The sequence below is a fragment of the Camelina sativa genome, chromosome 7 (assembly GCF_000633955.1).
Source record: "Camelina sativa cultivar DH55 chromosome 7, Cs, whole genome shotgun sequence".
In the NCBI taxonomy this organism is placed as follows: domain Eukaryota; kingdom Viridiplantae; phylum Streptophyta; class Magnoliopsida; order Brassicales; family Brassicaceae; genus Camelina; species Camelina sativa.
Genome location: NC_025691.1, coordinates 26956950 through 26972383, shown reverse-complemented (window position 1 = coordinate 26972383; position 15434 = coordinate 26956950). Strand labels below are relative to the sequence as shown.

At 30.8% G+C, this 15434-nt stretch overlaps 3 protein-coding genes across 4 annotated transcripts in view; 1 reads left to right on the top strand and 2 right to left on the bottom strand.

Moving 5' to 3' along the window:
- LOC104702815 (probable malate dehydrogenase, glyoxysomal) overlaps positions 1–2039 on the top strand; it is a 3412-nt gene extending 1373 nt beyond the window's left edge. The window contains exons 3-10 of one of the 2 annotated variants that reach the window (XM_019227936.1): positions 28–197; positions 356–670; positions 791–880; positions 961–1044; positions 1124–1159; positions 1255–1344; positions 1445–1539; positions 1642–2039. In XM_019227936.1, coding sequence (XP_019083481.1) covers positions 28–197; positions 356–670; positions 791–880; positions 961–1044; positions 1124–1159; positions 1255–1344; positions 1445–1539; positions 1642–1714 — 953 coding nt within the window. In that variant the 3' untranslated portion in view covers positions 1715–2039. Of the gene's footprint in view, positions 198–355; positions 671–790; positions 881–960; positions 1045–1123; positions 1160–1254; positions 1345–1444; positions 1540–1641 lie in introns of both variants that reach the window. The other variant, XM_010418734.2, reaches the window with a different exon arrangement.
- On the bottom strand, positions 3021–5007 carry LOC104702813 (transcription factor NAI1-like). Its single transcript, XM_010418732.2, has 3 exons — positions 4281–5007; positions 3495–3908; positions 3021–3373 (listed from the first exon to the last, which is right to left on the bottom strand). The coding sequence occupies exons 1-3, from the start codon at positions 4773–4775 to the stop codon at positions 3305–3307; spliced, it is 978 nt and encodes a 325-aa protein (XP_010417034.1). The 5' UTR covers positions 4776–5007; the 3' UTR covers positions 3021–3304.
- Positions 14750–15434, bottom strand: part of LOC104702812 (transcription factor bHLH19-like) — a 1837-nt gene continuing 1152 nt past the window's right edge. The window contains exon 3 of the mRNA XM_010418731.1: positions 14750–15063. Coding sequence (XP_010417033.1) covers positions 14995–15063 — 69 coding nt within the window. The 3' untranslated portion in view covers positions 14750–14994. The remainder of the gene's footprint in view (positions 15064–15434) is intronic.

The window sequence follows — 15434 nt, the reverse complement described above, 5'->3', positions numbered from 1 at the left end:
TGAATCGGGTGGGTTGTCGTGCAAAAGGTGGATCACCCGGATTCAAAGTGGCCATACTTGGAGCTGCTGGAGGGATTGGTCAACCTCTTGCTATGTTGATGAAGATGAATCCTTTGGTTTCGGTTCTTCATCTCTATGATGTTGCTAACGCTCCTGGTGTTACTGCTGATATTAGTCACATGGATACTAGTGCCATTGTAAGTTCCAAAGTTTTGTCCTTTTAAGGGTTATGATGGTTTAATGGACCAAATTGTTATGTTTTGGAAGGCTATGAATTGAGATTGGTAGTTAGATAATGGTAGAACAGAGAGAATTGAGCTCAAGATTATGTTTTTTTGGAACTGTTTTGATTTAGGTTCGTGGATTTCTCGGGCAATCGCAGTTAGAGGAAGCACTTACGGGTATGGATTTAGTGGTTATACCAGCTGGTGTTCCGAGGAAACCAGGGATGACGAGGGATGATCTGTTTAACATTAATGCTGGGATAGTGAGGACACTCTCTGAAGCTATAGCCAAATGTTGTCCTAAAGCGGTTGTTAATATAATCAGTAATCCTGTGAACTCCACTGTGCCAATCGCAGCTGAGGTTTTTAAGAAAGCTGGAACCTTTGATCCAAAGAAACTCATGGGAGTCACTATGCTTGATGTTGTTCGAGCTAATACTTTTGTGGTATGCACTCCTAATTCGTTTGTGTTCTAATCAAATGTGTGTTTGGTTAATGACATGGGCTTAGATTGGTGTGTGCCATTATCGATTGGAACTCAGCTACCGTTTTTGGTTTTAAAACAGGCGGAAGTAATGAGTCTTGATCCTCGTGAAGTTGATGTTCCGGTTGTTGGAGGGCACGCAGGAGTTACTATCTTACCGCTGCTTTCTCAGGTTTGAGATGATTCACGTGGAAACCATCTTCCTGTTTGTTCGAAGCTGATATTATATGCTCACTGGTATGTCTGCTACAGGTGAAACCGCCTTGCTCATTCACTCAAAAAGAGATTGAATATCTCACAGGCCGCATACAAAACGGTGGCACTGAAGTTGTTGAGGTATAAGCCAAATTTTCAGCTTTTGTTGTTATTAACTTCGAATCAAAATGGTTCATTTACCATTTAAATCAATTTGCAGGCTAAAGCTGGGGCAGGTTCTGCAACACTATCCATGGTAAGTCTTCGTTGTACTACCATGTGCAGTTTCAGATAAAGCCTGGAAATTAATATAGATTTCAATCTCTAAACACATTGAATGTAAAAATTCAGGCCTATGCAGCAGTGAAGTTTGCAGATGCTTGCCTTAGGGGTCTAAGAGGGGACGCAAACATTGTTGAGTGCGCATTTGTGGCATCTCATGTACTGTCCTTCTGAAAATCAATCGTATAATATTGTATTTATACAATCTATGAAGCCTTAACAACATGAGCATATAAACTTTGTTTTGTTCCTCATGCAGGTGACTGAGCTTCCCTTCTTTGCATCAAAGGTGCGTCTGGGACGATGTGGGATCGATGAAGTGTATGGTCTTGGACCATTGAACGAGTACGAGAGGTAAAAGTGGAAATTTTTTAGTCGACCTGATCTCTTAAATATACTTCGACCGGTTCATATGTTCATATCGGCTTTTCGTCTTTGCTTTTGCCAATTGATCAGGATGGGATTAGAGATGGCAAAGAAAGAGCTCTCAGGAAGTATTGAGAAAGGTATTACTTTTGTGAAGAAATAAGATACTTGATTGGAATAAACACTTAAGTGAAGGTTTTGGAACAGTAATAGTTTTGGAATAAGAACAACACCTCGCAATAAAAGCTCGTGCGGGTTTCCTTGTTATCCGTTCTTTAGGGTAAAATCTTGGAATTGTTTTATCGCTCCGTCCAACCAGTCCTATTCTAGGTTATTTTGAATGATGCAGCAATAATTGATGGTATACGTTATTTTCATAGAGAAGTGTGTTACCATACGTGCAAATAAGAAAATGTTATCTTCTTTGTGTAGCTGTTTAGTGGACTATTTAGCCACCAACCACAATTGACTTGTGGAATTCATCAGCAGTGCATACATGTATAAACCCTTCCAAATATATATATATATATATATTTTTTTTTTGTCAATCCCCTTCCAAATAATTTTACATGACAATATATACTTCTCACATGCATGCTTAATGATGAGGTCCAACATGTTAAATCTACCGTACGTTGCTGTTCTACCTTGAAAACCAAATATCGTCTTTACATATTGCTAATCTTATCGATGTTTTTCTTTCGCTATTCAAACAAATACACCTTGCTATAATTTTAATGATACTTGTTTCACATAAATCTTAGAAAGACTCAACAACCAACAATAACCCAATAATTAACCCTCAGGTGACGAATCTTTAATTTGAACCATGTCGGGAGAAGACTAAATTAACATTAACCTACTCTTGTTTCTCTGACTCAAGGAGATGTAAATAGCTTTGGAACCTTTAAGATACCAAAAACAATAAGTCACCTTAAAAGTGACGACGTCGATTCACACAAATACTCACCTCAATCGTGGCTGAATTGGACTACATCTTCAATGCAAGCCCCAATGGGTGGTCCTTCTAGACGTCCATACATCTTTTTTTGGGAATCTAAACTTAGAGTCGCTTGGTATTACAATTTGTTGGAATAGTCTCTACAATCACTTCCTTTTTTTAATTCCATTATAGACATTGGTTGTACGTAACTTTATGTGTAGGTCATACAAAATGGAAAAATATTTCCAATCAACAATCTTTATTTATCTATCATATTATTGTGGAAAAATTATCTCACCGCAATAAATTGTCTTGAATGATGTATTGTGTCTATGGCTATCCACAACAGTTGGTAAAGTTTTATTGCTCCAATATAACCACTATTTTTTTTTCATCTTTGAATGGACAATACCCAATTCATACTCAATCTTTATTACAGCAAAGTTACACAAGGGCTACAAAGTCCCGATTGAAAAGATTTATAGGATTAAGCTTAAATATGAAAATAAATAACTAAAAATAGAAATAATAAATAACTCTTCGGCTTTCATGCATTTATTAAAACAAACCAATAATACTGAGGAAAAATATAAATAGCAAACCAATCATACAGCCATGATTAGGTACACATACTTATCCAGCTTTTGCACTCAACAGACGACAAAATCCCATATTTCGTGCCTATCAAGCTGGTTTTATTATCCAATTAGTCATTATACAACTAACCCGAGTGAATAGGTCAAAACTGGCGACCAAATCCACACGTTTAAAACCACTTTTTAAGATTCACATCAAACATTTTTAAAAATGCTATTCGGCTAATGCAAGTCTTATGTTCTTCACCACTTCCTCAACAGGTCGAGAGAATTTGCTGTCCATCTGCATATATATAATAGAAAATTATATATATATATATATATATAGATATATATTTTATGCATTAATGAAATTAATATGAAATATGATAAAATTAAAATATTGATAAGATTGATAGAGATACCTTAGTGAGAACAGTGATAATGAGAGTTGACTGCCCAAAGGGTAAAGTGAAGCTATTGATTACATCAAGACGAAACTTCTCCAAGGAACTTAGGATTTTAATCAGACACCCTTTGTTATTATCACAATGAACTCTAATCAGCAAATCTCTGTCGGAAACTCGCGCTTCGATCATAGGCATCGTCTGTTTCAAGATCGAAACTTCGTCTGAAGAAGAAGACAGAGGAGAAGCAGCAGAGCAAGTAGATGAATAAGATGAAGAATCATCGTCTAAATACACTTGAGATCTCTTAACCAATATAACTAATTGATCCATTTTCTTGGTCCCAACTCGCTCTTCCTCAAGCTTCTTTACCCGCTCTTGAAGTTGTTTCAAATGCTTGATCGCGTCTTCAAGAACTGTTGCCTTGTCCGTCTACACACACACACACGCACCAGATAAAAAATGCTAATAAAAATCTTGTGCAATGTCATGCTTACCGAACATTGTGTCACCATCCGGACTTTATGAATAATGGGATCCACAAAGATAAATAAATAAACTTTAGTTTTAAAACACAATTTTCTTAAGATAAAAAACACTTTGACAAATAAAAACATTTGAGAACTTCATATAATATCTTTGCTGCAAATAAAACATTTTTCTTATGTTTGGCATTGGCGTTTGCATTTATACCATTAACAAATTACGTTTTTGGTGGTTTATTTGTAAAAGAATATATATAATAAAAAAATAATACAAACAAACGCAAATAATATTAAAGTTTGATGAGAAAAAGATGTTGACCTTTTTGAGGCCAGGGAGAAGAGCAGAGAGAGCAATCAAACGCTCGTTGAGCTTTTGTCGACGTTTACGTTCAGCCAAAACATGTTCTTTTAATAGATGTGGTTCTCTTCTTCCTCCATTATTAACACAATCTTTTCTTTCGGACCTCATTCTCTGATCCGTGCTTACTTTGTTGGAGAAGTTCAAAGATGTCTCGACCGGGTTGGTCTTATTAGTGTGAGGAGACCCGAATGAGATCACTTGGGACGTGCGCGAACCAGAAGAAGAAGAAGACGACGATGGAGAAGAAGATATTGTATTGATGTTGTTGTTGGTTGTTTTCATTTGTTTTGCGGGTCTCTCTGGTACCAACTCAAACCCGGTTTCGGTTCCGGATCCGGACTCCGAACAGGGTTTCGTGTTAGTCTCCCCCCATATCGGGAAATCGGATTCCCAGTCATCGATCAGATACTCATCTGTGTCGATCATCAAATCCATAAAGCTTGAATCTTCCATTTCTTCGTGGAATGACAAAAACGTTTCTTTTTTTTCTTTAATTTTCTTTTTTCCAAAACAAGAAAGCAAAAAATATTGAAAGATAAAAATGAACAAGAAACAAAAGAGGAAACAAGCTTTAGGAGAAAGTTTAACGCGAAGTATAGTACAAATCTTTCCTAAATCTTCTTTTGTTTTGGAGTAAATATGATTTTGTTTTGTTATGTTAATGTGGACGAGTGAACTCTTTATAGTGGAATTTTATGATTTGTTCTTATAAAAATATAATATTATTTTGCGGTACAATATCGGCCAGAAGAGAAAGCATATGCGTTGAAAAAGAATTTATAATTTTTTTTTTATGAGAAAAATAACTTATACTAATTGTTACTGATCTGGTAGGTTTTTCATTAATATTTTATTAGTAGTAAAGTTTAAGGTCCTGAAAAAGGAAAACAAATGTTAAATAAGGTCCTGAAAGATAAAATTAAATGTGGGTATTGTTTTGGTTGAAAATAGAATTAATGGGTGGAGATTTGAGATCTGACCTTGGAAAGCTACCAAGATCTTAAACTAAAGATTAAATCATGTTTCGTACATTAAATGTATCGATCTTCATAGAGATATATAGCTGTGTGAGTGTGAGTCTTTGACTTAGGTAAGAGAATGGAGCAGCCGATCACGTGGACGCATTAGATCAAATGTAGATAAGGTATTTGACCTTAAAATTGTAATGTTTCACAAAATTGTAATGGTCTAGTGATTTTTATTTTGAAGAGAAGCTGTCATATATATTGATGTAGGTGAAGAATTAATTTTCTCAAGCTTAAAATTATCTAATTACTTTTATGTGGTTAATCAAAATATTGTCATATTTTCGATCTATTAGAAAATCTATGAGTTGGATACTCGAAAATTACATCCACCCTAACACAATTGTAGTTGTTTGTGCATAATATTGATAGATCGTAGGTGATTATGTGTGGCACAAAGAAAATTGTAGTTGTTTGTGCAATATTAATCGATCGTAGGTGAATAATTAGAAAGGAATTTGAATCTATAACCAAAAAAAATCGTTAATTCATTTTCAAATCATTCTAATCATGAAAATACTATATATTATATATATTAATGACTAATTTATTTTTATCACTACCAACCTTATCACTAGTACTCTCTACCATCACTGGCCAGTATCATCTCCGGCCACCGCCTACCATTCTAGCCATTGTCTATCACTCCGGCCACTGCCCACTACTCTGGCCACCATCCACCACCATTTCTGGCTACCCACCTCCGGTCAACCACATTTGACCACCCAACTTTAGCCACCACCTCCGACCACCCGCCTTCGGCTACCAAGCTCCCGCCACCATCACCACCATTACCAGCAAACCATCAAAGGTAATTTTTCCTATCACTCATGTTATTTACTTAATTTTTTTCAAATAATATATTATATTCTTAATTATATGTTTGAATTTGGTTAGTGGGTAAATTGGCCCATAATTAAATGAGTAGTACAAAAAAAACTACAAGATCACTAGAAACAGAAAAAGGTTGTTTTTGAGCACATTCTAATATGTCAAGTAAAAAGGTATTCGAAAAGATTAATTGCAGGTGCGTTGTTGATACTTATACTATTACTTTTGACTAAATTATTAGAAAGGTTACACAAACACAATCTATGCAATTTTTATCGTTTACTTATCATATTAACTCTCCTTCGATCTGATGGACGCCGAAATTTCCGATTTATCTTCTTGATTCGAAAAATTTTAACCGTCCAACATATCTTCAAAATCAAAACAAAGAAACAGCATTTACAACCAAAATATCTCATATTCCACTAATATTCTATCAAACCAAAATTATACTCATTATCTCCCTTATTATTCGCTAACTCTAATATTTTTTCTCCTTAAACGGATCTCATTTACTCGACCTAATCATAATCCTATAAATATGTAACATTGCCAACCCAACTTAACATAAGCAACCACACTCATACAATACCCACAAGAAACCGTAAACACTTTTCCATCACCAATGGCTGCTACTTTTGCCTTCCTATGGCGTCAAAGTACTGGTGAATCTCTTGAGTTGATTGTCTCAGATTCTCTGGTAAGAACAATTTCTCAATTCTTTTGCTAATGAAACAAATCCACATGTTCTCCCGCGGTTCAACTAATGCATTATTTATATCTACACATTGTAGGGCAAAAAAATTCATGCATCAGTTAAGAAGGAGTTGGTTACCAAGTACGCGAATAAGCTCCCTGTTGGTAACTACATTTAGCTTTGTCATTTCAACAAAACTTATTTGAATGTCTGTCAAAGCCAATTGATTAAACTGTTTGAAAATAACTTCAATTTTAAAAACTGATTTCACAGAACCTAATCAACTTTCTAATACGAACTTTAGTGATCAAAAGAAATAAATTACTAACCTCAGTCTGGAATAAATTTGAAGACGCTAAGTGATGGTACCAGTAGATTCACCAGGCACTGAACTTCACTCTGAGGAAACAAACAACAATTAGTTATATAAAAAACAGTATCGGTAAGGTTTATATGCAGAATTTTAACAGGTTCATCAACTACTCACCATCTTAACTTTGAAATTGATCAACTTTTATAGACACTTTGGTTAGAGATTCCTTAAAATTTCAATCTACCCTGCAAAGTGCACCATTAGTCATTAACATTATTAAAAAAAAAACATGTTTCTTAAGAAATCTAGAAATCTGTATTGTTAGAAGAATCCTCAAACGACATCCATATCTGATAAGTAAGAATCAATGGCTGACTTTAGTGTAAGACGCAATCCTCACCGAAACTCTTCCCAAAATTCAAACAACCTACAAACTGATTAACAACCAATCTATTACCATCTCTCAGTACAGAAATGATTGGACATTGGAAACCCAACATCAAATTCGGAAGCAATTAAAATAGAAATCAACAGAAAAATATATAAATTTACCTGGAACAATTGGATTACTTTGAATAGATCTGTAATTGAGGGAATGAAAACGCTCAAATTTTTTTTTGATAAAGCATGTTTTTAGATGTAAAACGAGAAACTAAATTATTTTGTTGTTCTATTAAAAACGATGAAGAATCAAAACAATGGAATTTTGATTACTCAGGTTTACAAAACCATATAGACGGAGACGATAAGGAAAGAATAATCGATCGAGCTGAGATCAAGACATAAAACAAAATATTTTTTTTTTCTTTTTCGGACAAAAAAACATCAGGCCAATATTTTTGGGCCCGAACAAGCCCAATTATTATTTTTAAAATTTTTTTTTTCCATTGAAATGTTTTTAGAAGCTAATATATTATTAATATTTAGATTTTCAATCAATACTAATAAGAAACAATTGATGTAAATCAAACTTTACATAATAAACACTTCACCATTATAATCAACTTGCACAACTATAAATACAAAAGTGTTAAATAATATAGAAATAAAACAACAAAAAATACAAAGTCAAATTATATTATATTCATATAATTATAAATTTATAATATATTATGTAATACTATTATCTCTACATTGTAAATGAAAAATAACAATTAAAAAATTGTATATTTGTTGACTAAATTAAATTTAATGACCAATAAGGATATATATAATAAACAACAACATGTAGTCAATGGAAATTATACAATACATAATTATAGTACATTCAACAAATAGAAAATATATTATTTACATATATATGTAATATAATAAATAAATTATATTTTCTATTTTTTAATTAAAAATATAGACCCGCGGTGTACCGCGGGTGAATATCTAGTTAAGTAGTAATATACATATTTTTAAATTTTATCTTGTAAAATTTTAATTATTGAATATGAACCTTTCATATTTCATTTTAACACTCTCTTAGTTCCATTATATCAGAGTTTTAAGTCTTTTTTTGCTTTGTTTTATATTTTTTTCTCAAATTTCTATGTATAATATTTATTAATATAACAATTTAACACTATTTGAACTATGCAGTATATTTTCTTATTGGTTGAAATTTAACAAGTAACATAATATTTATTGTTTATTAATCTTTGTGCTTTTACCCAAAAACTCTTATGGGACAGCGAGTACCATTTAAATATCTATACCATCATAATAAATCATATTTTAAGTTTAATTACACATTTCATCTTAATGCATAGAATTAAATATTTTATATCAAACACAATTAATACATCATATCAAACTATATCTTAGTAAAAATTGAGAATACAAATAAAAATTAACAAAATATAATTCGCAAAAAAAAACTGAATCAACGTTATTTAAGATATATTTGTTATGTTGTTATCTCATAAGTATTAATTTTTAACTCATGTCTAAATTAATTTTAAATGAGCGAAATTTGTAAAATAAAAACAGATATAAAGTTATAGAGACATTCTCATCAAATAGCCGAAGATTCATTCCTACAAATTATAATTTATTTTGAATTATCTTATGTTTTGACATATGCATTACAAAAATACATGTGTTGAAATTATATAATCAAACATTTTAAAAATTACTAATATTATTAAATGATTTTTTAAAATAATACATATTAATATTTTTTTAAAATTATTGTAAAATAAACTTCATTGTTAGACATTCAGTTTAGTAATCACATTTAACTATCTATATCATCGTAAAACCGTAATTCACTTCTTCATGTATTAGAGTTAAAATTTTGATAAAAATAATAATATGAGCATCATATGAGATAATATGTATATTGGTTAGTATTTTAAATTTAACCATAAAAATAATCAGTAAAAAAATCAGTTAACATCCACAAAATTTTTGGAAATCCAAAAATATCCTAAATTTTATTTTTCTATATGTCATAATTTCATAAGTAATAATTTTGTCAATTTTCATCAATTAATCAAAAATTCATTCCTACAAACTCATTTTTTTCTTCAGGTTTCTCATATTACTACATACATTAAATTTTTAAAATAAAACATGTAAAACTATACTAATACACATCATGTATTGATTTTTTTTTAAAGTTCATTATTCTTTCAAGATTTTGTGTACTCTTTTACAATAAAATTTTATATTACAACGATAAATACAATTTAAATCCGACTAAAATTATATTAAATAACTTATGTTATTCTTTTTAACTTTGTTATTTATTATTTATTGATTAATATACATGCTTGATGAATTAAGTTTTTACTTACACATGTCAAATTTTATTAAGAACACACAATGGAAAATATATTGATTTTGTTAATTTCCCTTTTTGATTTAGAAAAATAATTTTTTAAAATATAAACATGTAAAATTCTGTAAACATAATTAGCCGTTTATTAAAAAAAAAATTACACATGTCAACATCTAATCAATATATTTAACATGTGTTATAATCTTATTAATAAATAATTTTGACATCAAACTTTATATAATAAAATATAAAAATAATCCAAGCGCTATCATTTATAGTAATAAAAGAAAACCACAGATCCACCATGACGTAAATTAGATTTTATATGTACTTATATATTGATAAATATAGTTGATACTATATAACTCCTACTTGTTTATGCAATTATATGAGGCTCCCGTTGAATCTGTCTGGACTCTGGACAAATTAAATGAATAATTAGGTGTGACTACTAAATGGTGATTAATGTCCATTCTATTATTTCTTAGTTGACGTGCTTGTGGACCACACTTAACCTATAACTGAATTTGTAATTTTAACTAATGTTTTTGTAACACATAATAATAAATAAATTAATGTAAATATTTGAATCATAAGAAATGTAATTATATAAATTTGAGAGATATTTGATTTTTAAACAATATACATTATAAAATGATGAAATGTTTAATAACTTAAACATAAGTAAATGTAGAGGATGTGTCTGGTAAAGTCCACTTAGCCACTTTCTCCACCGAAGTGTGGCTTCACTTGTCGATTCAAAGATATATAAAAAAGAGTAAATGTAGTAATTTTATCACAATCTTCGCATGTGTGAATTTTATTTTGGTTGTTGTCATATTTATATCAATTTATATAGGTGATATAATACACAAGGGAAATTCTTTTCAAAATTGTATAGGAAATCAATAAAAAAAATAAAAGTATTTGATTGGTTTTATATGTCGTTTTCTAAACATTTCAATAAATATATGTTTATTATCGTGGAACATATATACTAGATTAAATGTTAACCATGTTCTATACTATCCATGAATATAAATTATTATATATTTGTTAGTTATACATCAAAAGAAATTATTATATATATATATTTGTTGTTGTTGTTTAAATCAAATATATGGCGATAATAAATTATTCAGCGAGTTGTAGAATTATGAGGTTACGGTTTAGATAAACAAAAAAAAAAATTGCTGACATTCTATAGTTTAGATTACTGTACTATATATATCATTTTTGCATAACAGAATAGTTTTACTTATTAAAAAATAGGGGGAAAATTTCATAATAACCATTTTTGGCGATAAAAATAAATAGATGAATTTGGTTAAAAGGCCTGCAATGATTAATTAGCTTTTCTCTGGAACCGTCTTCCTATCCTCGTGAATCATGTGAGACTACAATTGTTAATATAACTAAGAAATCAAGAAAAGAAAAAAGAAAGTAAGAGATCAAATATTTATTCTCAACTTAAGATCTATCAACGAAATGAATGTTTTATCTACTAAGTCGTCATGTAACATATGTTTAATTATAGTTCCTTTCGTGCTCAAAAATACCTACACCTTCTAAAGCTCTACAAAAAAAACATATTAAGTTTTGTCACATGTGAGGTAATCTACTCAATTATTTAATTCATGCCCTCTCTATAATAATATAGACTTTTATGTATATGCATGGTTACAAATGTCTTCGCTTTAAATAATGCAATTCATTTGCAAACGACGATTGATTAAATGTTCCTGACGTGACATTTTTTGTTAGTGACGATGATATATAGCAAACACGTGATTTCTCATATTCATATATGTGATCACGCTCTTTTATTATCTCGAATACGTTTCTGTATTTCTTGTACGTTTTTTTTGTATGTACAAAACTTCGTTTCTCTCTATCAGTTTCATTCTCTCTTGTTTACGAAAGCATGTATATCTCATTCTCTAAGCCAATAATTGTTTATAGACCTCAGTACTTAATAGTATCGATATACTTCTTTTCTTTCTTATACTTATATGAAACATATATAATGATTATATGTTTCAGTGCTTCCACATTTCTCTGTTTAATTTTTAAGCTCACTCAAACATTTTTTCCACATCACATTAGAAGGAGAGTATGTGTCCTCTCAAATCAATATATTTATACGAACAAAACGATGACAAGAATAATTGACAATCCTATATTGTGATGAGATGCCGAAAACCGAAAAAAGTGACAAGAAACAGAGAAGTGGAGAGGACCAAAGAAAAGAGGAAAATCGAGCTATGTTTTAGATGCATGATTAACTGCAAAAGTTTAGTAATTGAGTTTCTTAGATATTGGTAGTGATATACTGATATGTTATATGTAAGTAGATTTTAACATAGGTGTGATTCGAGTTTTAGGACTTTGCTAATTAATCAGTTTCTATCTCTATATTCTCTATAGTAAACAATACATAAATTTGTAAATTATATTTTTTTTTTCATGCTTTATTTACTTTCTTTTGTATGCGGTCGAAAAAAAAAACTTTATTTTATAGTTTTCAATCGTTCTCAAACCAATCCAATATATTTTGTCTGTAATTTTGTTCTTTGTAGGTTTGTTGTGCAACCTTTCAGTCTTCCGTAGATTCGGTTCCTAAGTACTATAATGTACTAGGACGTTAAAACTATGAGCACATCAAGTTTCAACTAATAAAAAGTTAGATGTACAAAGAAATCTATGACTGAGTATCTAAGTGATATAAAAGATACTAGTGATGATCAGCTTCATTCGACATGATCTCTGATCTCAAACCACAAAACGATTTGTGGTGTGTTGAATGGTTTGGGAAAGCGTTTGGTCTAAAGGATCCAGAGAAGTCCCGGTATAAAACTATTCAACTCGTGAAAAAGGTTTTCATTAGCAGATCTACTCTATATCTAGCTCAAACCAAAACATTGACATCTCCTCTAAATCTACTTGTTAAATCTGTGGAAAAGTAAGTAATGTGGCTTTGAAATGTCACAAGGTTTTGACAACACATACTAAAGTGTAGATCTTCCAAATGCAAATAGTTGCAATGAGAAGTTTAGCTTAAGCCCTCAAATGTATGGAAACGGTTTGAAATATTTATGTACGAGACAGCTCATAACGTTTTCTCGTTTTGAATGAATGTAGAAGTTATTCAACCAAAAAACTATTTTACATTAACTGCATCCCTTAATTAAAAAACTTGAAAAGGAAAAATATATAGTAATGAGGAGTCCTCTAAACCCGGGAACCAAACCATAAACATAATATTGTCTTCTAATTTGAGTGTCGAGAGTTGATTAGATTTGATCAAGACAGGAACTCAGCTATGCATGCTACAGTTCCGTTCAAGCCAAATAAAATGTATGGAAGATGACAGCTCATAAAGTTACTAGTCAATAACAGATTTGATCCTCTTGGAACGCTCACTATAAGATGTTAATGACAGATGTCCTTATTATGGTTTTAGAGTTTTGGATTCTTGTGTGTATATAAATAATAAGAATGGAAATATCATCTTTTAGCTTTTCCATTTTAGGCTTCAATCAATTCATCATATAATTAACATACATAGAGGGTGGGCTAAGGCCTAAGGGTTATAGTTGACAAGTGTCACATTATCATGCTAGCCTCACCTATTTAAGAAGTCTATCTTGAGCCAATACGCATTGGCATTGCTATATAGTACAAACGTGATTCATGTGATCACGGCTTTCTCGAAATTATATTAAAGAAGAAAGATGAATGTGCCATTTAGAAGATGTGTGTGTGTGTCATTCTGATCTAAAATTAAGCTACAGTTGACCTTTGAGAATTGAGACCATGACTACATGTATATGAGATCGGAAACCAAGGAATAATAAAATCGTGATATGCTTAATCTATTATAAATCGATGCTATTTTATTTTATTTTATTTTAAATTTCGTAATTATTTTAGTATGTATCCCAGATTTGGGGGGAGTATAACCTTTTCCAAGAATTGGTTTTTAGATCAATCGTATGGCAATTACTATTTTGTCACGTTCCTCCCATTCATGGTTTATCCTTTTACTATACTAGTATATGATTACTAAATAATTACTGATGATAATGTTTTCATGTAGAGATAATAAATCCAAAAATACAAAATATAACTTTATTTTTTTATTAAACACAATATTGTGATACTTGGATTTGTAATATATCATAAATTATTTAATGTAACACATATTCATATATATCATAATTAATTTGGGCATTCATTTTTAAGTTTCAAATAATAATGATAAATTTTAAAAAATAGTGTGGTTGAATTGTCTGATAATTAACATTACAGTATTTTCTCTTTCTTCTTGTCAATACATATCTATCTTTGGATTATTCCACTTATTATATGGACTTCACATTCATATAAAAAAAAGAGAGAAGTTAGCGTAACTATTAAAATCTTATAAAACAAGTTACAAAAAAAATAATTGCATTTTGATAATATGAATTACCTATTTGATTGCTACGCTAACTTCTTCTCTCTCTTTTTTTTTATATGAATGTGAAGTCCATTAAGGAGTGAAGAAGAATTGTAATTACAAAATATGCTTTAACCAGCCTATAAAAAAAAAGGATAAGGCCTAGAAGGTGAACAAAAATTTCAAGAGGAGAGAAGACTCCATGCACATTTTTTCATTTTCATTTTGTTTTTTGTTTTACACATTTGTTTTTATAACCTTTCTGCACTTAACTTTCTTCGTACTATATGGCCAATTTATTTTTGTTAAACTTGTACTATATACACCTCTTTTAATTTAAGTAGCTTGAATCAACAAACTCAAACAACGTTTCGACCACATATATAACATATTCGATATACATTATTAATCCCAAAAAATAGACATTAATCAATTTAGTTTCAACCACTAAAGACGTGAACCTCGCCTAGCTAGAAAATTCATCAAACACGTGGTAGTACACGTGTGAAAAAACCCCTAGAAGAAAACGACATCAAATTCACGAAAACATTGGCATCGTTTGTACAGTCAGTAACTAAAAGCTTCAAAGAAGATCCTAAACCAGGGCGAGTCTGTGGTTCCGTACAAGATCCTTAAGTACACTCACCGAAAAATCTTTATCCATCTGCCAAATCAAAATAAGAAGATCAGTTTAACGAAAACATCAATGTTATATTGCAATTTATCCATTTTTAGTATTCCATATAGATAGTTATTAAAAATGATTTTTACCTGTGCAAGGACAGTGATGTCGAGAGTGGAGTCTCCAAATGGTAACACGATACTATTTTCGATGCGCAGTTGAAAATTTTCGATTGTGTTTAGTATGTTAATCATACGTCCTTTGCTTTTCTCGCAATGGATCCGGATGAGAACGTCGTTTTGGGATACTTTTGCTTCGATTTCTGGCAACGCTTGATCGAATTGATTATGATATGAAGGAGAAGATGATAGGTTAGGCTCATCATCGTATAGTACTTTAGATTTCTTCACAAG

Excerpts from the sequence above, each read along its gene's own strand:
- LOC104702813 (XM_010418732.2), bottom strand. The coding sequence starts at position 4,775 with ATGGAAGATTCAAGCTTTATGGATTTGATGATCGACACAGATGAGTAT. Across the intron at positions 3,909-4,280 it reads TTCTCCCTGGCCTCAAAAAG|ACGGACAAGGCAACAGTTCT; the intron begins GTCAACATCTTT and ends GTGTGTGTGTAG. Across the intron at positions 3,374-3,494 it reads TTATCACTGTTCTCACTAAG|ATGGACAGCAAATTCTCTCG; the intron begins GTATCTCTATCA and ends ATATATATGCAG.